Source organism: Ostrea edulis, chromosome 8 (assembly GCF_947568905.1).
Source record: "Ostrea edulis chromosome 8, xbOstEdul1.1, whole genome shotgun sequence".
NCBI lineage: Eukaryota > Metazoa > Mollusca > Bivalvia > Ostreida > Ostreidae > Ostrea > Ostrea edulis.
In genome coordinates, this window is record NC_079171.1 from 3,649,831 (window position 1) to 3,676,244 (window position 26,414).

At 36.3% G+C, this 26,414-nt stretch overlaps 1 protein-coding gene across 1 annotated transcript; it reads right to left on the bottom strand.

The window, feature by feature from the left end:
- LOC130049363 (uncharacterized) lies at positions 1-26,088 on the bottom strand. The gene is made up of 9 exons (XM_056146816.1): positions 25,939-26,088; positions 20,292-20,669; positions 18,227-18,436; positions 17,869-17,883; positions 17,491-17,784; positions 15,249-15,362; positions 14,951-15,115; positions 14,170-14,457; positions 1-125 (listed from the first exon to the last, which is right to left on the bottom strand). The coding sequence occupies exons 1-9, from the start codon at positions 25,973-25,975 to the stop codon at positions 1-3; spliced, it is 1,626 nt and encodes a 541-aa protein (XP_056002791.1). The 5' UTR covers positions 25,976-26,088.
- Between the last annotated feature and the right edge of the window lie 326 nt (positions 26,089-26,414).

Sequence of the window (26,414 nt, forward strand, 5' to 3'; positions counted from 1 at the left end):
TTAAACAATTATATTTTTGTTGGTGTGCATGCTGCCAGGCCCTGATAAGGATCTCTTCTTGGTGGAAGCCATTCTAGAGGGAGAAACCCTGTCACGACCCTTTGGGCTGTGAGATGGAGCTCTTCCTATGAGTAACACATATATACATGTTTAAAAGGAAAATATAGAAAACTAATGGAAAATTAAACCATACGTATGGAACTTGAAAATTTTGGTCCTAATGTCCTCGATTCAAATACTATCGCGTGGACATGCATTTCCCCATTTTGAATCTCGTGTACCCAAGTTCACGTCGTTCTGAGATGTTACATAAAATTCGTAAAAGCATGCATGTAAATCGTATTTTCTTAATCATATATAAACACTCCTCGTTTAACAAGATTGTACAACGTTTCCTGTGTCTGTGTATTTGCTAAACACCTACGCTGAATATGACGTCACAATGCATTGGTTTCGTCAGTTGCATAGTGTTTCCCGCGTTCAATAAATAGGCGGATTTAAAATGTCTAAAGTTAGAATACTTTGATTGAGCTCTGTCCTCACACGTTAGATGCTAATATTTCGGGACATGTTTTGTCCTGTTATGGATCTAGATACTAATACCAATATATTTTGCTTCACACTAAAACACGGTCACGCCGTAAGATATATTAGATTTAATGACTTCAATCCCCGATTTGTCAAACCAACTCATAGATAATTTGATTACTTATCTGTAACGTACAGGACCATCGGCATTGTTTACGTAGATTCAAGCTCGTGTTGCAAACTGGAAATTACACGCGTGAACTAATTCACAAAACCAAATCTGGAAATCGGGTGAAAGGTATGACCCGACGGGCATAAAAAAAATCGGGTTACGGATCGTAAAATCGGGTGAAACCCGACAAAATCGGGTGAGTTAGCAACTATTTCGTCATCTTCCTTTTTTTTGTCATTTGTGAAAGTGTAATGTCACCGTAGATGACTGTATTATGAAGAAAGCTGACTTGCAGCTGCAGATGTGCGTTCTTAAACATACTAACTAGGAACTCATCATGTGGCTCATAACTTTGTGTGAAGTGCAGAGTAATCAAACTTTCTACACGCCCCCTTTAAAAATCATAGTTCAAAACGATTTATCAGGTGAGCGAAAAGAAAAAGGTGGACACGCCCCCTTCCCTACAACCTCTGTTTTATTCTACATGGGTAAACCCCACCCTGAATCGGATATATTCTATTGCCAAATCAGAACTCCCTTTGCACACATCGTGAGTGCTGTATTTCGTAGTTATTTTCTTCAGTATTTTTACATGTACCGCGTGCATCTATTCTAGTAGAACATGTGGATATAACTACAATAGATATGTGTGGCTTGTTAACATTCCTTTAGAATAAATTTTGTGACATTAGTGCTTATATGAAGAATCATTTAGTACAATCAATTTACGTAAGAAAATGTTATTTTTTTATTTTGTCCTCAGTAACGAATCGGATTTGCAAAATTTGCACTCCATTAGAAAACAAGATGTGTTTGTGAAACACAAATGCCCCCGATAATGGCCAATTCCAAAGACGGCCAAGGTCACAAGGATATATATCTTGGTACCAGACCTGCGGTCAATTACTTTGGAATATAATGCATTAAGGTAGACCTATACTCGGCCTTAAATGGACTCAATCATGAAAAAATTGCCTTTATAGGATATATATATATTCCAGTAATAGATAAACATTGAGAAATATATATGTCAACATGCTAATTTCATTATTATTGCTTCTCAAAAGTAAGTACCCCATCCACATATAATCAGCATTAATAAAAATGTATTCCTCCTCCTTATTTTTCTTAATAAATATTATTTTTCCAAAACAGATGGGCTGTAATAAGCAACACAGACTATATACCCATTATTTAATGATATGCAATCATTTATTTTAATAAATTTGAATAACTATTTTCATAATGTATACTTTGTGAGCCCACACATGTTAACAGAAATACTATTGAAAATGTCATTTGATGTCAATATTTGTCTTTTCCCCCAATTTTTATGAACTAAACCTTGAATAAATTGTTTCTAATTTACAGATTATTATCTCAGAAAAAGGATTTGCGTAAGAAAATCATATGTTGATGCATCATTTTAAAAGCTATAAGCTCTATAACAAGTACCCCCCCCCAAAAAAAAATCTTGAATTATACATTATCATATTTTCATACGACATGTGAAATTTAAGTATATTTACAACCTTGGGTAATAATTTGAACTATGTTAAACTATAAATATTATAGATACACGTGGTTTGCAATTAGATTTTACATTTTTTCTAAAAACAAATCATTCTAGAAGAGGGTATTCACAATGTGAATGTAAAACGAAAGTAACAAAATGAATTTTGAAAGTTTTGCTTATTATGATTAATGAATGTGTGTAATGTGTGTAATATCTTTTATCATGGAATCATTTGCATGTACATAAATTGGATATGCGTACATGTACACCACTTACGCCGATCTATGTAGATGCAATCTCAATAAGGAACTACAGTTGTAATCGCGTTATACAGATGCCGCCCCAATACTTTTGAAAAAAAGGAGAGGGGATGAGGAAAAAATGACAGACGGTCGGTGAAATAAAACAAATTATTTGCAGCCGTTCTTTGAAGCTTATGTCGATATCTGCAACATTGGAGCAGCGAACACAACTACGATATATGTGGTCACTGGAGCAGCGAAGTTTGAACTTTTATTTTTACACAAGCTTACCATGTATTTGTTCATGATAATTTGGATTCAACAGCTGCGTAGTTTTGAATTAGCAATTATCATTGGAATTTTCACCATTACAATTACAATTACCATTACTCTCATTCATATAAGTAATTCATTAATTTACAATTACTTTGCTAAAGTAATGAATTACAGTACACATTACAATGGGGAAAATACAAAGGAAATTTATGAATACAATTTATTTGAAGTTAACTTTTGAATCAGAGTGATTATCAATCACACGATGACTAAGTATCAAGATCTGTTCAAGTCAAATACCTTGCTGTTTATTCAAATACATGTAGTAATATCACATATTTTATTTCCAAGTAACCCCCTAATTTAGACCTCTTTGAAAATATATGATGTCGTCAATGATATGTAATTCAAATGTAATTGAAAAGTGATTGTCATTACTGGCATTTTTTTTAAGTAATGCATTACATTACAATTACTTTTAATTCAAAAATGGCTACATTATATATTACACCCCATTACTTTAAAAGAAATACAATGATTACAATACATTACCATTACACATTTAATCATTACCCCAGGTCTGCTTTGTACCAGTAGAAAGATCTTGTCACAAGAAATACTCATGTGCAATATGAAAGCTCTAATGCTAACCATTTAGAATTTATTGCCAATGTCATTTTTCTAAAGAAGGTCAAATGTCAAGGTCAAAAGGTTTAGTACTAACGGAAAAGTCTTGTCAAAAGGAATAATCATCTGATATATCAATGCTCTATCACTTGCTGTTCAAAAGTTATTAGCAAGGTTATTTTTATCAAAAAATAGGTATCCCGTGGTGATCCGGGTTAGAAGAGGTCCTCGTTACCCCTTGCCTGTCGTAAGAAGCGACTAAATGGGGCGGTCCTTCGGATGAGACCGCAAAAACCGAGGTCCCGTGTCACAGCAGGTGTGGTACGATAAAGATCCCTCCCTTCTCAATGGCCATAAGCGCCGAACATAGGCCTAACTTTCGCAGCCCTTCACCGACAGTGTTGACGTCTCCATATGAATGAAATATTATCGAAAGGGACATTAAATTATATTTAATCAGTCAGTTTTTCCTGAGTGTAAATAAAAAAGGGCATGATAAAACCCTGGATAGTCTCTCCTCTATGAGTGTGCTTGACGTTTGACCCCAAAATCCATGGGGAAGATCTTCGTTCCATGGGTAGTTCATGTGTATGATATGGTGACTGTAGGTGGAAAGGATAAAGCTTTAGAGCCCGGAAACCATTGTGTCTACAGACGGACTGACAACCTGATTCCAGTATAACCCCCACAGCTTTGTTGCGAGGGTATGAAAATACACATTTGCATCAACACAGTCTTTTTGACACCATCAAGTCATCATACTATATTTACACTTCATAGCACAGCAAAATTGAACGATCTGTTACATGAATATTTTTTTTCTGAATGATTTATTTACAAATAAAGTAATGAAACACATTTTTGTGCAAAACAAACTTTTTAGATGAAAATTGTCTCCTATGACCTGTAAAACAGCTCGTTCTTAGAAACACTTATGAATTTCGTTTGCTGCACTAATGAAATCATTAAAGGCTGTGAGTTTTCGGGTTGTATACGACTTCAATGAATATTTCGAGGTATGTGTGAATACAAGTATATAGTAGGAACATATGTTAGGAATTTTTTGATGTGAAATCGATGAGACGGACATGCGAATCTTTTTGTGCACCGTAAATCGAAGGTTTTTGTTATGGGTGGATCTTTAGCTCTCTGATCTGTTCAAATATTTTTATTTTCAGAAAGCTACAATTCTGTAGCTAGAATTTATCCAAATTGTGTTGCGATTTGCTTCATAGTACAACCTAACAGAAGCAAAATCAAGAAATCATTTTACATACGATAAAAACATGGACACACATATCTAATATTTACTAGCCTGATCGTTGAGGAATTTTGATAAATATCTACATAAACTAGCCCAAATGACGCAAGGTTTTTACAAAGCACTAGCCAAAATCCAAAACTCATTGGTCACAGGCCATCGGGTTATCAATTATTTTGACCTCTTTCACAGTGGATTGACCCTTGACCATGTGACCTAAAAATCAAATACCTTTCCCCTCTTTAACAAAAATGAAATTTCCCCTTTTGGAGATGAAAAATTTCCCTATTAACACCACATTTAAAATTATTTATTTCTGATATCACCGTAATTTTTCCGTTTTTATCCGATGATGGCTTTATTACATATGGTGATAAACCTCCGTCATTAAAACGCTTGTCGTAGCACCGTTAACGTAGAGGCAAGTTTAAGCTTCAAAGTAATATTGATCGGCAAGTATGTCGCATAATGCGAAAGCATATTTGAAGAGGATTAGAAGAAAAGATGCCATTGGAATGCCAACAATTGCAAAGTTTTTTTTTTTAAAATACAAAACAAAATAATGATATATGTGAAAGTGCTTAACCTAGAGGCGAGTCGGACATGGGGAGAACAGCGTTTGTAGTGATGAGGGTGAGAATCAGGGGGTGAATGTGATGGATTTAGTGTTAAGTTGGATCAGAGACCTTTTTCATCTCAAAAATACGAGAATCGGTACAAGTGGTTGTATTACAACTACCCGAACAGGGGATACATGTGTAAAATATGTGAGATGTTTGGGAGGAAGTCTGGAAAATTTACTACTGACTGTTCCTTGGGTGACTATCCAAAAAGAGTGTTAGGGAGCCATGCAGTAAGTGTTGCCCATAAGGACACAGAGAAAATTCAGAGTAGCAGAAAAGAGGAAGTGTTTATTCATTAATAATTGCAAGAAGTATTGAAGAAAAAATAGTAAGGAAAACATTAAATAGGAATGTTATTAAGAAAATGTTTCATTGTGCAAATTTCACGATCCATAAGCGAAGGGCACTTTCTGAAAACTTCTCAGATTCTGTGAAATGTATTGCTTCTCTAGGTGTTGATTATGTTCTATGTCACATAGAGACAGCTCCCCAAACTGCAACCTACTTATCTTCAACTACTGTTACTGAACTCATCGAAATATTGAGTGAACATATTGAAAAAAAAAATGCTGACATATCTTAGAAATGCTGACGCCTTCACTCTGCTTGCCGATGAAAGTTGTGATGAGGCTGGACGGGAACGGTTTGCCTTGTATGGAAAGTGGGAAGATGAAATGAGATCAAAGAACGATTTTTAGGGGTCATTCATGTTCCAAAATCAGACAGTGCATGATTGCTCAACCAACTTAAACATTTCTTGCTGGTAAAACACATTCAACTTAAAAGAATGCGATTGATGGCATTTGATGGAGCAAATGTTACGAGTGGAGAGAAGACAGGTTGGCATTGATGTTCTCATATGACTTTTTAAAACTATTAAGGCATGCCAATAGAGGAGAAGTCACGTGATGAGCTAAGGTACGGACGTACTTTTTTGCTCCGTCAATTTGACCGTCATTTTCACTCTTTAATTAATTCGAGAAATTAATGCGAATTTCTCAGAGTTTGGAGTTTGGATAGATAGTGTATATATTTCTGACTCTTGACACAATTTCTCAAGGTGATCTTGTTTTTGGACTGTTTTTGTGAATTTACACCTGTGTTGAGCGTGAATAACTGTTCACAATCTACTCACGGTGCCTGTGTTTTTCGAACGGCGTTTCAGAGTATCATAGTGTCTAAGATAACGAAATTATGGAGTGGACACAGACTCTTAAGCCAGTTTATATGCGGAACAGAGACATTCAAACAACAAAAGGTAAATATTTCACCGACTTTGACATTGCAGAAGCCGCGAGCGCAACAGTCTCGGATGTGATATGTGTACAAAAAGATAGAGATCTGTGGAGGATCTACATAAAGTCTGCGGAGAGTAGGTCGAAATTAGTTACTGAAGGATTCTCACTTGGAAGCAGATCGATCCAGGTTTATGACACGAACCCATTCTCTGCGGGTACAGACTCTCCTGATGAGAAAGTTTTTCGAGTCCTAATTAAAGGTATACCTCTATCGGTTGAAGATTCATGTATTAAAAAGATGCTCAAAGGCTTAGGCCTAGGTGTAGAATTAACAAGTGATAGCAAATATGAAACAATCAGACATCCTAAAACCCACAGAATGACTGAAATATTAAATAGAAATCGTTTTGTGTATATGTCGCCTCTAGAGAATGGAAAATTCCTTCCACGCTCTGTGTCATGTGCAGGTTTACACTGTACCATATCTCACAAAGGCCAACCCCTACGGGAACGATAGAAGCAGTGCACAAACTGCTGGGCAGATGACCATTACAAAAATGCTTGCGAATTCGAGCAGAGTTGTAGAATATGCAAGCAACCAAGTCACTTTCCAGGATCGGATAAATGCAGATCATATGTCACTCACCAGGAGGACATAGTATGCTTCTCTGGAAAAGATAACCCTTACTCAAATTTCTTCCCTACTGAGTTAAAGGTTTGCGGGCAAACATATCCTTCAGCCGAACATGCTTTCCAACACATCAAATCCTTACGTTCTGGTGATCTTAACCGTGCAGAAGCCGTAAGTAAAGCTGAAACCGCCTTAGATGCCAAACGTGTAGGAGGTCAGGTCCTGGAATCTGATGCTTGGATTACATCTAAAGACTCCGTTATGCGGGGAATACTGGAATCTAAACTATAGCATTGTTCACAATTCAGAAGTGCTTTTAAAAAATCAGAAAATCAGATATTCTGGTGGAATCGACTTGCGACACTTATTGGGGTAGCGGGCTGAACGTGGCCGGAACATCTCATACTCTAATGCAACATTGGTCAGGTGAAAATAAGCTTGGACGTATCCTCGAGGTCATGGCAGCCAAATTGCAGCGTACGGACGAAAATTCAGCTACCAACAATTCCTCTAAATCAACAAGAAACAAGCAGGGCAAAAAAAACAGAGTTAAGTCTATCAAACAAACAAAAAACCGCTAGTCAGTCACACGCATGAACAAGTTAAATATTATTTCAGTGAACTGCAGGGGTTTAAATACTGCAGAAAAACGTATGAAATTTTATACTTGGAATAATGATAGCTGTTTTGATGTAATATTTATGCAAGAAACCCACTATATTGAAAAAAATGTACTAAATTATGATGTAAGGTGGAAAGGTATATCAATACATTGCTTTTCCGATTCAATTTTCAGTAGAGGAGTTTCAATATTATTTAATAAAGATTTGAATTTCAAAATACTAAATATACATAAATCTAATGAAGGCAGGAAGAGCATGGTTAACATAGCATATGATGAAAAAATTATTACATTAGTTAATTTATATGCTCCAAACGATATCAATTATAGATGTGATTTTTTTAAACGAGCTAAAGAATGGATTAGTAAATATACAGCAAATTTTGATAATCTATTGATATGTGGTGACCTTAATTGCTCAACAGAAAATGAATCAGATAAAAGTGTTATAATTTTAAAACAACTACTGAACAAGCTCGATTTACACGATATGTGGAAAACTATGAAAAGCGACAAAAAAGGATATACATGGTGTAACGGAGTAAATATCCCAACAAGTAGAATAGATTATATTTTACTATCCGATACCTTTTGTTTTCAATGTGAAAATATAAGGCTTCAAAACATTCCTGGTTAACACTCAAACGGTACTAGGATGTCTGATCATAAGTGTTTACTTTTTTCTTTGATTGTAAATGAAAACCTTAGAGGTCCAGGATACTGGAAATTGAACACATCTTTAATTGAAAATGAAACCTTCATGAACGAAATGAATACATTCCTGAAAAACTATAATTTCAATCAAGAAAATGCACTAGATTCATGGGAAAATTTGAAAAGGAATATAAAAACAAAATGTATAAATTTATCGAAAAATATATCTAAATCTTACAAAAACGAACTAAATTCTATTCAAGGAGAAATAAGTAAGATAGATGCCATATCAAAAAATAGATATGAATAGAAAAAGAAAATTAGAAAATGAATTGACAGAATTAATAAACAAAAAGGCAAAAGGTGCACAGGTAAGATCAAGGGCAAAATGGATTGAAGAGGGAGAAAGAAATACCTCTTATTTTTTAAATTTAAAAAAGAGACGACAAATAGCAAATGTGATAAAATCATTAAAAATGAAAAAGGTACAGTTTTTGATGAACATGAAATATTAGATTCTACATGCAATTTTTATGAAAAATTGTATACATCAAATAATGGAAATGATAATAAAGTGAATGAATATTTAAGTAATATACAATTAGAATATAGTCTAAATGATGAAGAAAAAATGAATTAGACACCCTTCCCTCACTATCAGAATGTACGGAAACAGTATTCATTATGGAAAAAAAATCACCCAGATTTGATGGATTACCGTGTGAATTCTATCAAACTTTCTGGGAAAACATAAAACAACATTATTATTGCACTCTTCAAGAAATCTTCCAAAAGAATACAATGACATATTCACAAAGACTATCTTTAATTACTCTCTTATTTAAAAAAGGAGACCCTCAGAGTCTTAACAATTCTAGACCTATTAGTCTTACAAATACTGATTATAAAATAATAGCTTTCCTTTTAGCTAATAGACTACAAAAAGTGTTGGATAAAGCAATACATGTTAATCAATCAGCTTATATAAAAGGGAGAAATATAGCTCTGAATGCAAGGTTAATTATTGATATTTTGAATATTGTGAAGAAAATGATATAGACTCAATAATGTTATTTCTTGATTTCCAAAAAGCGTTCGACTCTGTGGAATGGAACTTTATGACGAAAGTTCTTAAAAAAAATAAGTTTGGCGAAAACTTTCTCAAATGGGTCAACATACTATACAATAAACCTATATTTAAAATAAAAAATAATGGATGGATGTCCAATACATGCAATATGCAGAGAGGTATAAGACAATGATGTCCCATCTCTGCAATATTATTTCTTTTTGTTATAGAAATATTAGCGGTAAATATTAGATCGAATTCAAATATTAATGGATTTCAAAAACCAGGAATGACTAAAAATATTAAGATTATACAACATGCAGATGATTGTACTTTTCCTCTTAAAGATGAAACCTCTCTAGAACATTCTTTAAAAGTCATAGCAAAATTCAGCAATGTTTCGGGTATGTATTTAGATATGTCAAACAGAATATATATTAACGGTTCCTCCCAAATATCATTATAAACAAATTAGAAATGTTAACGTAAACAATGATAGCATAAAAACTCTTGGAATTTATATAGGACACAACAAAGAAATATGTTATAAAAACAATTGGACAAAAATTGTAGATGACTTAGAAAAACTGTTTGAATCATGGGGAAAAAGAAAACTAACCATTTTTGGTAAAGTTTGTGTCATCAATAGCTTAGCAATATCAAAGATTATATATGTTGGATCAGTTCTGAGCTTTCCAAATGAAGAAGTAATTAAGAAATTTCAAAGTCTGTTATATAACTATATATGGAACAAAAGAGATATAATTAAAAGAAATACACAGATTGGAAATGTCCTAAAGGGAGGCATTGGAATTGTCGATGTATCTTTGAAATTAGAATCGATAAAAGTATCTTGGATAAACAGGATTTCAAGCGAGAGAAACTCTCTTTTCTTTTTTGTAGATAGTTTGTGCAAAGAAAGAGACTTTGATTTTGAATATCTATGTAAAACAAATATTACGGAATCAAATGATTATCAAATAATGGAACATTTTCCTCTATTCTACAAGGAAATGCTTGTATTTTTCAACGAATGTAAAAAAAAAAAAAAACAATTTTATCTGAATGCATTATTGAAAGAACCGTTGTGGTGTAATAAAAATTTTATGTACAAAAACAAGCCAATATTTTTTCATAATTGGCTGAGGAGCGGTTTTAAATATTTGAATGATATTGTAAATGCAAATGGCATAAAACCTTTGGAATGGTTTGATGACAAACTTATATGTAAAAAAAAAACTGGATGTGTGAATATCTGATTATAAAAACAGTTATAACATAAACCTTCAAAAGTCAAATATACGATACGAAAACATTTTTTTCATGGGAATACATCATGCGATTTATTATGTAAAGGACATGTTAAAGTGTGTGATATCAATTCAAAGTTGATTTACGAAATTCTTTGCCATGAAAAATTTATACCTCCATTACACCAAGCATTTTACGGAAAGGTTATTGAAATAACAAAAACGGCTTGGAAATCTATTTATGAACAAAAAAGCTTATCCATAAGAGACAGAAGTATATCAGAATTTAATTATAAATTGTTAAATAATATATTGTGTAACAGAGAATTGCTGAATAAATGGAAGATAGTAGAAAATGATTTTTGTGTCTTTTGCAGAGATGGTAAAGACAACAATGAACATCTCATCTTAAAATGTAAACATGTTTCTCATATATGGGACATTGTTAAACAAATTTTAAAATTTGATATATCGTGGAAAACAATTGTGATAGGATTTTACTATGAAAACAATGAAAAGACACTCTTTTTGAATAGCATGATATCTCTTATTGCCTGTAAAATATACAAGTATGAAATGTATTGTAGATAAGATAACAAAGACGAAAAACCTCAAGAAATATGTAATCATATAAAAAGTAAATTGAATTTTTATACAGAAGTGTACGCAAAAATTCAGGATAAAAAATATGCTAAAGTTATGAAAGCAATTAAAGACAAATTGTAATTTATACACCTTTGCAGGTATGACTTTTTATAATATGAAACCTCTGACAAATATCTGTATATGCACATTTATAACTATATTTATATATCAAATAAAATTTTGTAATAAACCTTTTATATACTGGTATTTTGCAAAACGTTCCCACTATGAGGAGGGATCCTGTCCTCCTATATAGTGCTGCCATGGGGGTTGTGATATGAACTTTTGAATTGTTAACCCCGCATATGGCAGTTTCAGGTTCTTTATGTACATAATTATATTGTTGTGTTGTTGGTTTTTCCGTAAAAATAAGAACCTTTTTTGCCATAACATGTTAATAAATTTTGTTATATAACAGTATATTATATGTGTGTGTTTTTGTATGTATGCATATATGTTTGTGTTTTCTATATGTAGAAATTTATATGTATAAATTTATGTATATGTATGCCTATATACATCTAATCCAAGGGGCCCCTGGCACCCTAGGTAAAGATTATAAGGGGGTCTCTGCGGAGACCTTACCCCGAAATAGTAATGTATTTTGGAATTAAAGACTGATATATGTGGAAAAAAAAGGCATGTCAATAGGAAAAACAATCAGATTCAAATTTTATGAAATGTCACTCAGTTCTCTTATTATATAATTCTATATTTACAGATCATAATTTTGCAATTCTAAATATTAAGTCAGTATGGTATTGCAGGTGTGCAGAGACGTCTACGCCATGAATCGTCACGTGCCCTGTATATGAATTGCAGGTGCCACAATCTATATCTGTGCCTTGGACTGTTAGTTCCCCAGGGTCTCTACAACCCAGTAGCTAAGTACTTCGTTACTATCTTGAAAATACGGATGCATATTTAATTGCTATTATAAAATTCAGAAATTCATTTCAAAATTAAGGATTCTCTCCCTCACGCATAGCTCTTATCCTTTATACAAATTTGACTCCACTTTTTTGGCACACTGTTTTGCCAATAATAGCTCTAAAACTTTGTTATTTCGGATTTCAAACATTTCGGTTGACCATCACTGAAGAGACATAATTTGTCAAAATGCGCATCTGGTGCATCAAAATTGGTACCGTATAAGTTTTACATATCATGAAAATCCCGAGTTTGCTGTCTTTCAAGAGTTTGATTCAGTTCTTCTTCGATTGTGGAAAGTTTTTGAGTACAGTCCAAAGAAGTTCTGTGTTTTTAGGAAGTGCAAACTACATATGGCAAGAAGTCACTGAAACTGATTCGTGCTGCAACCACAAGGTCATTATGTATGCAATTCATCAGGCAAGTAATGGCAATATCTGGTTAAATCTTTATTAGAGAGAAAAGAGGACAAGTTCTAAATATTCTATTTCTAAATTTATTGTAATGAAATTCCCACAGCTTATATGTAATATTTGTAAAATGTATTTCAAGTTACTGTAGTGTGAATTTATTTGTAGGTGGTTATCCCATGGACATGCATGCAGCAGCTTTGTCTCCAGGTTTTCGCAGATACTTGATGCCCTTGACAGTATTGATGATGATCGTAAAGAACCATCTATTGCTTATAGGAATTGTGAAATTGATCACTGTTCGTTATCTTCGCCTTCCAGTGGCCCCTACTCGGTTTTTACTTTTTCATTCCTGTTTGATTCCATTGGAAAAGGATGTGGGAACATTTTCAAAAAGGAATTCTCCAAACTTTTTATTCTGACGATGTCAGAGAAATGTGATTTGCTGTACTATATGCTATTGGTTTCAGAGAAATGTGATTTGCTGTACTGTATGCTATTGATGTCAGAGAAATGTGATTTGCTGCATTATATGTTATTGATGTCAGAGAAATGTGATTTGCTGTACTATATGCTATTGGTTTCAGAGAAATGTGATTTGATGTACTAAATGTTATTGATGTCAGAGAAATGTGATTTGATGTACTGTATGCTATTGATGTCTGGTCTCCAGTTTGCTTTTCCTGCGGTATCATCCCTCCAGATCACATGAAATCTATTTTTGTTCTTTCATCTATTTGTAAAATCCAAGCAAATGCTTCTCTCAATTTAAATGAGGGGAATCGGATCGACATCTAACGTGAACATGAAAGGTGAGGATAACGAAAAGTGATCAATCTCATAACTCCTATAAGCAATACAAAATAGGTAGTTGGGCAAAAACGGACCCCTGGACACACCAGAGGTGGGATCATATGCCCAGGAGGAGGAAGCACTCCTCCTTGACCGGTCACACCTGCCGTAAGCCCTATATCTTGATCAGGTAAACAAAGTTATACGTAGTCATATCTGATGCAGTAATTTGGTAAAAATTAAACTGCTTGTATCCTTCGAATGCAATGGAATTTGTATTGGACAACAATAATTTAGACTGCAAATATCTAGTTTGGACTCTTATATTTCTTTATAACACACTCCTTAAAGATTGTCACCGTGGTCTAAACACCCCTTGGTTGTCGTTGGAGGCGACTAAATGAGCGATCTTTCGGATATGACCACAACAGATCCCCTTTGTCACAGCACGATAAAGATCCCTCCCTGCACAAAGGCCATAAGCGCCGATCATCTGTCTACGTTTCCCAGTCATTCATTGGAAATGGTAACTTCTCCATATGAGTGAAAAGTTCTCGAGTAGGACATTTGACAACATAAAACCAATCCTACTTGATTCTGCCTAATGATACTGAAGTACGATGCTTTATATTGCTAATGTAATGTAAGATATACAAAGAAATATACATAAGTTAAATTTGTACCTGTGACGTATACAGTCTGCGTTTGGGGGCGTGGTTTGGGACGAGGTCTTACGTATGACACCATCTGAGGTTTAACGGGCGCACAATCATGACATTCATTTGTGTTTGTAACATACACAGTTTGCGTCTGCGGTCTTGGTCGAACGTAGGAAACCATCTGCGGTTTAACGTCACAATCATGACATTCGTTTCCTCCTGTGACATAAACAGTTTCTGTTTGTTTGGGAACAGTTTGTACATAGGTGACACTTTCTGGTGTAGGAGTAAGGAAATCGATATATTCACAATCTATTCATTCATCTGGAACAAACAAACATTTTGTTATTAAATGACAAATTTAAAAACACGTAATACCCCATGCTCATAAAACAACAAAGCAAGTGTTAGTTAAAGCCACACGTGGATGTTGAAGCATGAACTAGTGGGGGATTGTGAGAAGATTTTGTTTGTTTTCCTTCCAACTATGACAATTAGAGAGAAATAAGATATATTTTTTAACATGTACCTACATACATAACACTCACTGATGAAAGGTGAAGATATCGAACAGTGATCAATCTCATAACTCCTATAAGTAATACAAAATAGATAATAGGGAAAACACGGATCCCTGGACACACCAGAGCTGGGATCAGGTGCCTAGGAGGCGTAAGCATCCCCTGTAGACCGGTAACACTCACCGTGAGCACTATATCCTGATCAGGTAAACGGAGTTATCCGTAGTCAAAATCAGTGTGCTAAGAACGTCCTAACAATCGGTATAAAACCTCTACATATATACACAAACACTTACTTGTAGTTTGTGTCTGCACATATCCTTTTAAACATTCACATGTAGGACAGCCGTCTGTACCACAGGTATACCCGATTTCACATGACGTAGGACAGTTGAATGTGGTCACACAATCCACTATGTGCTGGATAACCACCTCGTGTGTAGCGTAACCTACATACCATGAAATGACACGATAATTAACATTAATAGTCATAATGAATAGACACAATCATTAAAAAGCAAGTCCAGTGATACAAAAATATGTATTTTGAAATTTTGGCTCTGAAATATTTGTCTTACATACCGGAAGGCAATGCACAGTCGCACGTAGGACACCCATCCTCCCCGCACTTATAACCAACACTGCATCCGTAATTACAGGTCAGGCTCGGACAAGTCAAGGTCACGACTTGTTGAACTGCAAAATATTAACCGACATGGAGCTAGGTTAAGTGATAACCTGCTGATTTTACAAAACGTACTCCCATCTTACAAACACCCGGTGCTGATATTTGCCATCGTCACGCTTTGCTGAACAGCGAAAAGCCAAAAGAAAGTATATTGTCTTAAAGAGACCTACAACTCAACATCAGTAAAAATCATAAAATCACAATTTTCCAAGAGCTTTTTTAAATTTTGTTGCGCATTTTAGTGCATGAACGGTGAATATAACGAGCAGTGATCGATTTCATAAATCTCATAAGCAATACAAAATAGATAGTTGGAACCCCTGGATACACGAGGGGTGGGATAAGGTGCCTAGGAGGAGTAAGCATCCCCTGTTGACCGATCACACCCGCCGTGATCCCTATATCTTGATCAGGTAAACGGAGTTATCCGTAGTCGAAATCAGTGTGCCACGAACGGTCTAACGATCGGTATGAAACACGTCAGACAACATTTGAGCTTGCTGTTCTAGATCTTGTGTATGGACTTTACAAAGATAACACGTTTCGAAAGTTGAAAAATCTCGTTTTAACGCACAAAATTAATACTTGTTGTATTAAGTAAAAACATGGATTCTCCTCATTTTGGTCTTCTGGCGCATGCGCATAAATAGTAACAATTACAGCATGTTGTGCAGTGAGAGAAAGCGTACAATGCGTAGACGAGAAAAGGGATAAAAATAAAAGGAAATAAAACACACACGGGAATAAGAATTTACAATGACGTCAGTAGGAGTGAAACACACAGAGATTTAAAAGTAAGTGTTAGCTTTATCTGTACACGTTACGTGTCAGTTTAAAAACATTGGTCAACAGAGACATGGGCGGGTCTCCGTTAAGAATGATTTATAACTACTTAATTACAAGTAACACCGAATATTCCAAGATTTGAAAGGCACGTGAGAACCCCTTAAGAGGTTTTCACAGCACATATATGTCATATTAAATCACGTGATGTAACAATACATTTAAAAGTCCGAGTCAGCATGCAAGTCTAAATTGTGATTTGCATATATTACAGTTTGAATTATAAATAATCACGACTTTAATTGAAGGGTACTAACGTTTAAAATGTAAATTATGAACTTTTAAACTGTTAATCACCAAAGCTTAAATTATAAGCTATTAAAGTTTGAATACATTGATTATGTTAAGTTCATGAAGTGTCGATTTCATTGTAACGTCGATAGAAAGTAATGGGGAACGAAAGCGGATACAATATGGAAGCCAAGGTTGTTTGAGAATAGTTTGAAAGTTGAAGCTGTTGTCTGATGGATGCTGGAATAGTCCCCAAAACAAATTTGCAAGCAGAGGGGCGGTTTTCTTCGATGGTTTACATACCTTCCGGTTGAACGACTTGGGTAATCCCTTGAGCTACAATTTAAACATATGTTGTGTCCTACATAGGGATGATCCATTTCATTTTAGAAAGTAGCTACATGTATACATTATACGCAATTTTAGAGATTGTATCAGTTGCAGAATACATCCGTTTTGTAGCATAAGAAAAACCGTACGGTTATTTTCTATTCTTTGACTAAAGCATTTAATGTAAATCATGTTTTATTTCGGTGCGAGAGATTTTCGCAAAGTTCGTAAATAATGTTGCCGCGAGCAAGCCCTATCAGGTTTTTCGAATTTGTATAAGATTTTCGCAAAAATTACTTTCCGTGAACAAGCTTACTATTGGACGATCGCGAAATAAAGTTGTCTTACAGCATTATCAACGGACCCCAACCCCAAATTAAAAAAAACTGATACCAAAGTACATGTAATATCAGATTATATGATGTAGAACAATGATAAAAGTGATGATAATGATAAAAGTTTGATATCAATATTTTTAATGGAAAACCGAGTCAGAGGTGCCGAATGAAGTTAAATTACATTACTGCCTTCCCGTGGAAACACATTTCTATATAATACAATATATATAATCGAACCAAAATCTTTTTTTTAAATAAAATCTCAAACTTAATTTTATTCTTATCAACGGTCATAGTTCAAGTTACCTAGACAGCTATCGTAATAACACATTTTTACAACATAATGTATTCAGAGTCTTGGGAGTCTCACTGCTTTACTGTGTACACTTCTTACTATATGTCACGGAAGGTTTTAGACAGATACACGTCCCACATCCATCATTTCCTGTCCCGCCAATCTGGAAGTTAGATCCACACGTCTCTTTACAAATCGCCTCCGTTCGGCACTCTTTAACAGGGGCCACGACGTATGCAGTTTGAGTGCTTGTTCCGGTGGTCCCAGCGACAGAAGGACGCCTTCCGGTGACCATGCCTCCTCCCCTTCCTCCACTCCCCGTAAATTTAAAGGGTGTAAATCCTCCACTACCTCCACTAGATCCACCTGCAGCACCAGATCCTCCACCGAATCCTACACTTGATCCGCTCCCCGTACCACCAATTGATCCACCACTCATACCATTGTTTGATCCGCCAGCCACGTAGCCAGATCCACCACTCGATGCCCCCACTGGAAGTGCATTCCCTGTTGCTTACATTGTTCATCATTACAATTTTCAATGAAATCATCGGATAAAAAATTCCAATTAAGATAACACAATAAATGAATTAACATGTATAGCGTCTCTATTTGATAAAATTGATTAATTTTCTGTGGACTTCATCTGGAGGTTATAACAAAATTTTGGTTTAGAAAATCTTAATAAATGATTTACCTGCAAGGATAATGTATTACTATGACGTCATACTTGCAGACTACAATTATCAGCACAAAATGGAATTTTAACATCAGTTGCAGTTTAAACTATTGTTTTACGAAGATGAGACACTTATAAAAAGATAAGATAAACAACCTGACACCGAGTTGCATTGACACGAAGGGCAGCCATCTGCTCCCACAGGACCTAAGGTGTGGTGTCCTTGGCAGGTGGATGTGCACAGCTCCACTCCTATGCAGTCAGTTTTAGGTTTAGTTCCTTGACTGACGTGAGAAAATGCTGCCCCGCCCATTGACGGCATTCCTGACATGAAGGACCCTCCCGGTACCGCCATCATACCGCCCCCTGGTGAGCATGAAATGAAGCGTTTAATACAGCTTTTACTTTGTGATAAAGCAGTACCGTGTGTTACTTATCTAAAGCTAATTTGAAAACTGTAACTTAAGTTTGATAAGCTTCCAGACATTAATTAATTTCCACAACACATCACGTGATATGTAAATCATTGCAACTTCGATAAAGCATGACGTTACAAAATATTTAAAAGAAAACACGTGTTGTTTCCATTGAATTCGATTTTAAGGAGGAGTAACACAGTCGAGTAATTTGATTTGGTGGAAAGTGGATGCTAAGTGTTATAGTATATTTGTGTTTGAAAATATTATTAGTGAAAAAAGCAATTTTAGTTAGAGCAATCTTCAAAAGATGAATAGTCCTGTTAGACTCAAACGTGCGAATTACAGATCAGCGGTCGACACTGAGCGATGTAGTTAGGCACATAGATTCAAAAGGAATATGAAAGTATCGCTGATATGCATATTTGTATTCAAGTTTGAAAACGAAGCAAGTCATTATGATGATGGGTCATTCCACCTTAAATCAAGTACGTGGTAATTGTAATTCATCATCCTCCTTAAATGTTACCACGTGAAAATGGTAATTCATCATCCTCCTTAAATGTTACCACGTGAAAATGGTAATTCATCATCCTCCTTAAATGTTACCACGTGAAAATGGTAATTCATCATCCTCCTTAAATGTTACCACGTGGTAATGTTAATTTATCAACCGCGCTTCAATTTTTCCATGTAGTAATTTTAATGTATTATTCATCCTAACATTTTCCCACGTGGTGAATGTAATTTATCATTCCTCCTTAAAAAGCAATACAAACTGTAACTGACGGTACATATATTGAAAAATAAAAGAACAAACATTGAACATATTTGTGATTAGAAACATACAATTTAATAGAATCAGAGTGAATATGAAGCAATAAACCTGTCAAATCAGCAGAAAATGTCGATTCATGAATCACTGTCATCCTGGCACTAATTCATGCTCGAAATCTCCGATGTACATTGACTTAGGAGGTCACCAGTTCGGAAAAAAGCGAAAAAGAGGCACTGAGCACGTGTTATATTTGTAAACATTTTAACATGCCAATTTTATAGAAAATTCACCATCAAAATTTCATTTGAGCTGCACATTTACGTAATTATTACTTTCTTACACTAATAGTACTTCTTGCCATTCATGAAACGATGTAATATTTTAAACAAACGGAACGTGTAGTTACTCGCGTCAGTTTCCATATTTGTATATGACGTCCGTCTCAGTAACCATATTATGTTCGGCAATCACCGTTCCCATTTCCATGTATACGACACAATGGCGGTTTATACGAAAAGCTCATTGTAGGTATGCTTTCAAACAATATTCCCTTGTTTATTTTGCTGATTTTTTCTTTAGATCTTGGGGATTATATCAGTTAAAACGATAAAAGTTAATTGATGCATAATTGGATAGACATTTCTAAATGGGAATGTTTGAACGGGGGCATTGTAATGGACTGGGGATCTGGTGTCTGTTTTGAAGTTCCCCAGTTGGTCCATGACGAAACCCTGATGTAACAGCAAGAGAAAAAAACCCACCAAGGTCTGAAAATAAGGTGTATTATATTGCTCAGTATTTCTTGACACATTCTGGCGAATTGGCTCTTGGACCGCCACTGACGATTGTAAAAGAAAACCAACTGTATGATCTTAATGCAGAATTTATCAAAGTTATTTTTGCATCGCTTCTCAATGGTCTGCATCTACAAGGTCCTATCTTTATGAACATTTATGTATATTACATTGTCAATCATTCTTATCAACAATGCTTTTATGTAGATTGTATTGTCAATGATTCGTTTTACCTGGACCACACGGACATGAATGACATCCATATGAGTCAACCATCAAACACCACTGTGGACACCTGACCTGTCGTAAACACTTAGTGGGGTTAAAAGTAGAGGCGTGGCCCGGGGATTGGGGTCCGCCCATTGCCATTCCCATACCACCTCCTGGTGGATGTGGTCCTTGTATACCCGATCCCGCGGACATGGAGGGGGCACTCATTGGTCCGTGAGATAAAGATCCGCCCATCGATCCCATACTTGATCCACCTCCATGAAATGGACCGCCTCCACCCATCATTGATGACGAACCCCCGGGGAAATTAAATCTTTTCTGTTTGTGGTGTGTTCTTGATAGTTCTGTCTCGGTTTCCGTTGATGGTGGTGATGAGAGAACTGTAAAAACAAGCACACAGATGATGGGCGACTCCTAAACAAACAACGAATACGAAAACTGAGAGTAAGGTAAACACCGATCCCGAGGAATAAAGGTGCGCTTCCGGAAGCATGCATCTTCTGTTGACCTGTCACATTCGCTGTTATTTTACACTGATCGGGTAGTCAGAACAATGTTTTGTAAACACGAATGCTTAAAGAATGATCGATTGGGAACGATTAGTTTGAAACACTGTTACAGTGACTAATATAGTTGACATGTCGTGTAAGAAGCATCACTGAATCTCATTGCATTGTGAATTTTCAGGCGTTTTATATGTACCGATTCTCAAGTTATATTTTCAGAGTTTGTTCAGAAACCAGTCGTAAAAAGCAACCAAAAAAAAAGATAATTGTTCACAAAATCTCAAATATAGTCACAAAGATTTAGAAATATGATTAAAATGGGTTTCTGTACTTAAATGATCCCAAATGAAAGGCGGAAATAAGGAACAGTGTTCAATCTCATAACTCCTATAAGCAATACAAAATAGAGAGTTGGGCCAACACGGACCCCTGGATATACCAGAGGTGGGACCAGGTGCCTATGAGGAGTAAGCATCCTCTATCGACCGGTCACACCCGCCGTGAGCCCTATATCTTGATTAGGTAAACGGAATGATTCATAGGCACACAGTGTGACAAGAACGGCTTAACAATCGGCATGAAACACGTCAGACAGCATTTGACCAAATTATAGGTTGTATTCGCAAACTAGATCGTTATAACGACCACAAAATTTGCGACAATGCTGACAATGACACTAATTGGCACCCATACTTTTACAATCAAAATGTATCCATCCAGGTGCAGAGGTGGCTATACGCAAGTTTGCAACTGCGTACACATTGTTTGTGTGTGTGTGTGTGTGTGTGTGTGTGTGTGTGTGTGTGTGTGTGTGTGTGTGTGTGTGTGTGTGTGTGTGTGTGTGTGTGTGTGTGTGTGTGTGTGTGTGTGTGTGTGTGTGTGAGAGAGAGAGAGAGAGAGATAGAGAGAGAGAGAGAGAGAGAGAGAGAGAGAGAGAGAGAGAGAGAGAGAGAGAGAGAGAGAGAGAGAGATATTTGCAGTTAAACTATTTAAAATATTTGTGTCTCAAAAATAACTGCATTTTATAGTCCAAGTCTATAATTCTACCAACATTATTATGCCCGTTCAACCTGTTTTGATTTTCAAATCATTAACACCATGTCGACAATTTAGATGATATGCTATGTACATGTGTTGGAGGATTCGTTCTTTGTTATTAGTAACATTATACACCGGACAAAACAATTCGTAGAGTGAGTGTAAATCAGTCCGAATACATAAGGTGAGTTGGCGTAATAAAACAATTTAAAAAATAATTTTGTGAATTCGAATTAACAAGAAACCCTGTTTCTATGCTCAAAAATATAGATTATTTCATTGGTAGCCGCATTACCCCTTACAACACTTCATTTTCTTTCTGGCTGCACACCTGTCATCCTTTGAAAAATACAATCATAATGATGCATGATTACATTTAACAGTATAGGTAACTTCATTTTCTTTCTGGCTGCACACTTGTCATCCTTTGAAGAATACATTCATAATGATGCATGATTACATTTAACAGTATAGGTACACTTAACCTTGATGCACAGAGAAATACATGTACCAAATCAATACTTTCAATTGATGACTAGGCAATTCAGGTGCTGTAATCACGTGCATCTGAATAAGTAGGTCACGTGGACCATTGAAGGGAATATGTAAATTAACACGTACTTGTGAACACTGTGATACCACAACGTCAATTGTATTGCCTAGTTGAGTAGTTCAGTGTATTAGCACAGCTGCTGAGCTATAGATCACGGGTTCGAGTCCAGCGGGGTTTAAACTTTCACATTGCTTTCCACTAAAACCGCATTTTTTTGACCAAATAAAGTAAATATGGAAGTTTTCAATTTCAAAATATTTTAGACATATCCTCCACTTCCTCCATATCAACTATCTCAGGTGTAGCATACCTCCTTAAATCACTTACACGTGCCAATGGTCGCCGGCGCTCTATTCTAGGAATTTTCATGAAATACTTTGATATTCTCTCCAAATTAAAATGTTCTACACTTTTCATAATTTCTGGCGAGCAAAACTTCTCATAACATGATTCAGTGGGTAACTAAGATTTACCCTTCGCGAATTTTCACTTTAACTGTGACGTCACCAAATGTAGGGGAATTACCGCAAATTTAAACCCCAGGACCGTAGAAGTGAGTAGTGGCGGAAATAAGGGGGTGCCCCCTCAACATTTTTAATTTAAGGTAAATTGTGGTGTCTTGTTTAGAAAAAAAAATGTAAATGTTAAAAGTAGCGATAATTTCTTCCCCTCTCGAAGAAATGAATGACAAAACCTTTTTCATTGATCGAATTACTTGTATTCGGAGAACTTACATTTTTTTCCAAAAACCCTTACTGTTTGCGTCATTTTATTAATTTTACCTTATTACAAATGACATAAAATAGTAAAACTGACTACATAAGAGATATATTTTCCCCACCAGGGCTTCATCCTGGACCCACTGGGGCCTCAAGGCGCCCCTCATTACCCCCTGTCTCACAAAGCTGCGTCCCCCCTAGCCGCAATTCCTGAATCCACTCCTGGTGAGGGTTCTTTAACGTGTCATCGCCTGTCGCGACACGGAACCTCCGCTGTTAATGAAGGTCATATTCGAAAGACCCGTGATTCCCACTATTACCCGTGATTCCCACTATTACCCGTGATTCCCACTATTACCCGTGATTCCCACTATTACCCGTGATTCCCACTATTACCCGTGATTCCCACTATTACCCGTGATTCCCACTATTACCCGTGATTCCCACTATTACCCGTGATTCCCACTGTTACCCGTGATTCCCACTGTTACTCGTGATTCCCACTATTACCCGTGATTCCCACTGTTGCCCATAATTCCCACTATTACCCGTGATTCCCACTATTACCCGTGATTCCCACTATTACCCGTGATTCCCACTGTTGCCCATAATTCCCACTATTACCCGTGATTCCCACTATTACCCGTGATTCCCATTATTACCCGTGATTCCAACTATTACCCGTGATTCCCACTATTACCCTTGATTCCCACTATTACCCGTGATTCCCACTATTACCCGTGATTCCCACTGTTACCCATGATTCCCACTATTACCCGTGATTCCCATTATTACCCTTGATTCCCACTATTACCCCTGATTCCCACTATTACCCGTGATTCCCACTGTTATCCATGATTCCCACTATTACCCGTGATTCCCACTATTACCCGTGATTCCCACTATTACCCGTGATTCCCACTATTACCCGTGATTCCCACTATTACCCGTGATTCCCACTATTACCCGTGATTCCCACTATTACCCGTGCTTCCCACTGTTACCCATGATTCCCACTATTACCCGTGATTTCCACTATTACCCGTGATTCCCACTATTACCCGTGATTCCCACTATTACCCGTGCTTCCCACTATTACCCGTGATTCCCACTGTTACCCATGATTCCCACTATTACCCGTGATTCCCACTATTACCCGTGATTCCCACTATTACCCGTGATTCCCACTACTACCCGTGATTCCCATTATTACCCGTGATTCCAACTATTACCCGTGATTCCCACTATTACCCTTGATTCCCACTATTACCCGTGATTCCCACTATTACCCGTGATTCCCACTGTTACCCATGATTCCCACTATTACCCGTGATTCCCACTATTACCCGTGATTCCCACTATTACCCGTGATTCCCACTATTACCCGTGATCCCCACTGTTACCCGTGATTCCAACTGTTACTCGTGATTCCCACTATTACCCGTGATTCCCACTATTACCCGTGATTCCCACTATTACCCGTGATTCCCACTGTTACTCGTGATTCCCACTATTACCCGTGATTCCCACTGTTGCCCATAATTCCCACTATTACCCGTGATTCCCACTGTTACCCATGATTCCCACTATTACCCGTGATTCCCACTATTACCCATGATTCCCACTATTACCCGTGATTCCCACTATTACCCGTGATTCCCACTGTTACCCATGATTCCCACTATTACCCGTGGTTCCCACTATTACCCGTGATTCCCACTATTACCCGTGATTCCCACTGTTACCCATGATTCCCACTATTACCCATGATTCCCACCATTACCCATGATTCCCACTATTACCCGTGATTCCCACTATTTAATTTCGAGCGTTAGGCGTAGGAGCAATCACTCCTTAAGTTTACTTATCAACTACTGAACTTTACAAAATGGCGAAAGTTTCGGGATCCAATCCCCCAACTGATACTAGCCCATGCACTGCTATATTATTTTATTTTAGATACGACATTTTTTTATAATGCGGAGCAATAGATGAACATTGCACTTCTTTCTCCATTGCAATATCAATTTAACGTAACAAATTTATCGTTGCCTAGTTAGCTTTGATTCTTATCACAGAAGAGGAACATATATCTGTCACAAAATTAAGGATGTAAATACACTACGTCATCGTCCCAGTAGCCGTATCAAGAACAGTTCTTCCCATTTCTTTTATTGGCATACTAAAAAGGATGTAAACAGTCTTAATTTCTTCGATTAAAGCAAACCAGTTCTATTCATTACATCCGCTTCCTGAGTGCACGCCCCTCCCCATGGGATCCGGGTTTGAACAGATCCTCAGTACCCAACGCTTGTTGTAAGAGGCGACTAAATGGGGCGGTGCTTCGGACGAGACCGCAAAAACCGAGATCCCGTCTCTCAGCAGGTGTGGCACGATAAAGACCCCTCCCCCTGCTCAAAGGTCGTAAGCGCCAAGTAAGGGCCTAAATTTTGCAGCCCCTCACCGGCAATAGTGTAATTTCCATAGGAATGAAATATGAAGGACTTTAAACAATACACAATCAATCAATCGTTAAATTCGCTTTTCATTCAAATTCAAGTTTCTCAACTTTCAATATCTATATTTTTGTTATGTTCTACTTTTCTTGGCATTGTTTTAGCATTATGTTACTGAAGCAATAAATAATAAGTATATTTCATCAATATTATATAGAATTACTTTAAAATTCGAACAAACATTTGTTTTCTACATTTGTCGTAAATAGTTCTAACATTACCCTGCGCAGTCGTTATACAGAAACAAATGATTCACATAGATTCACCAGTTTAAAATATGATAACTTACAAACACGAATAAAACCTGAAAAACTTACCTGACGTGAAGAGAATGCTGATTAATATCCGGATCATGTTTATTCTGGCGGGAAATAATAGTTTATATGTCTATGTTTTAATTAGTTGTAAACAACTTTATGTCTAGTAAGGATATACGTTAGCGAAACGTGGCTAGTAAAACCGCTAAGATTAGTTCTCTATCTTGTTCAAAATATCGATACTACACATGCGCAGATAGACCGGAATGACTTCCGCATTATCTCGCGCAGTGATAAGAGGCAGGTGACAGGGAACATCATTATTTTATCGTGACAGGAAATTCGTATGTAGTCCTGCGTATCACGAATCATATTCTTCTTTTTAACAGTTTGCCTGTATATTATTTTACATGTTTTTATTTTGTTCTACTATTATTGCTACTCTCTAGTTGTGTTGTTTTTCATCACTCGTTACAGCTTACTTTATTTAGACTAATTGGACTCCACTTTTTGGTAGTCTGTTTTCCCCTAAAATA

What these genes read in the sequence shown, in the direction of transcription:
- LOC130049363 (XM_056146816.1), bottom strand. Translation starts at nt 25,975, where the DNA reads ATGATCCGGATATTAATCAGCATTCTCTTCACGTCAG. An exon ending in CAGCATTCTCTTCACGTCAG is followed by an intron (nt 20,670 to 25,938) that starts GTAAGTTTTTCA and finishes TTGTTTTTACAG; the next exon opens with TTCTCTCATCACCACCATCA. An exon ending in CGACTGTGCATTGCCTTCCG is followed by an intron (nt 15,116 to 15,248) that starts GTATGTAAGACA and finishes CATGGTATGTAG; the next exon opens with GTTACGCTACACACGAGGTG.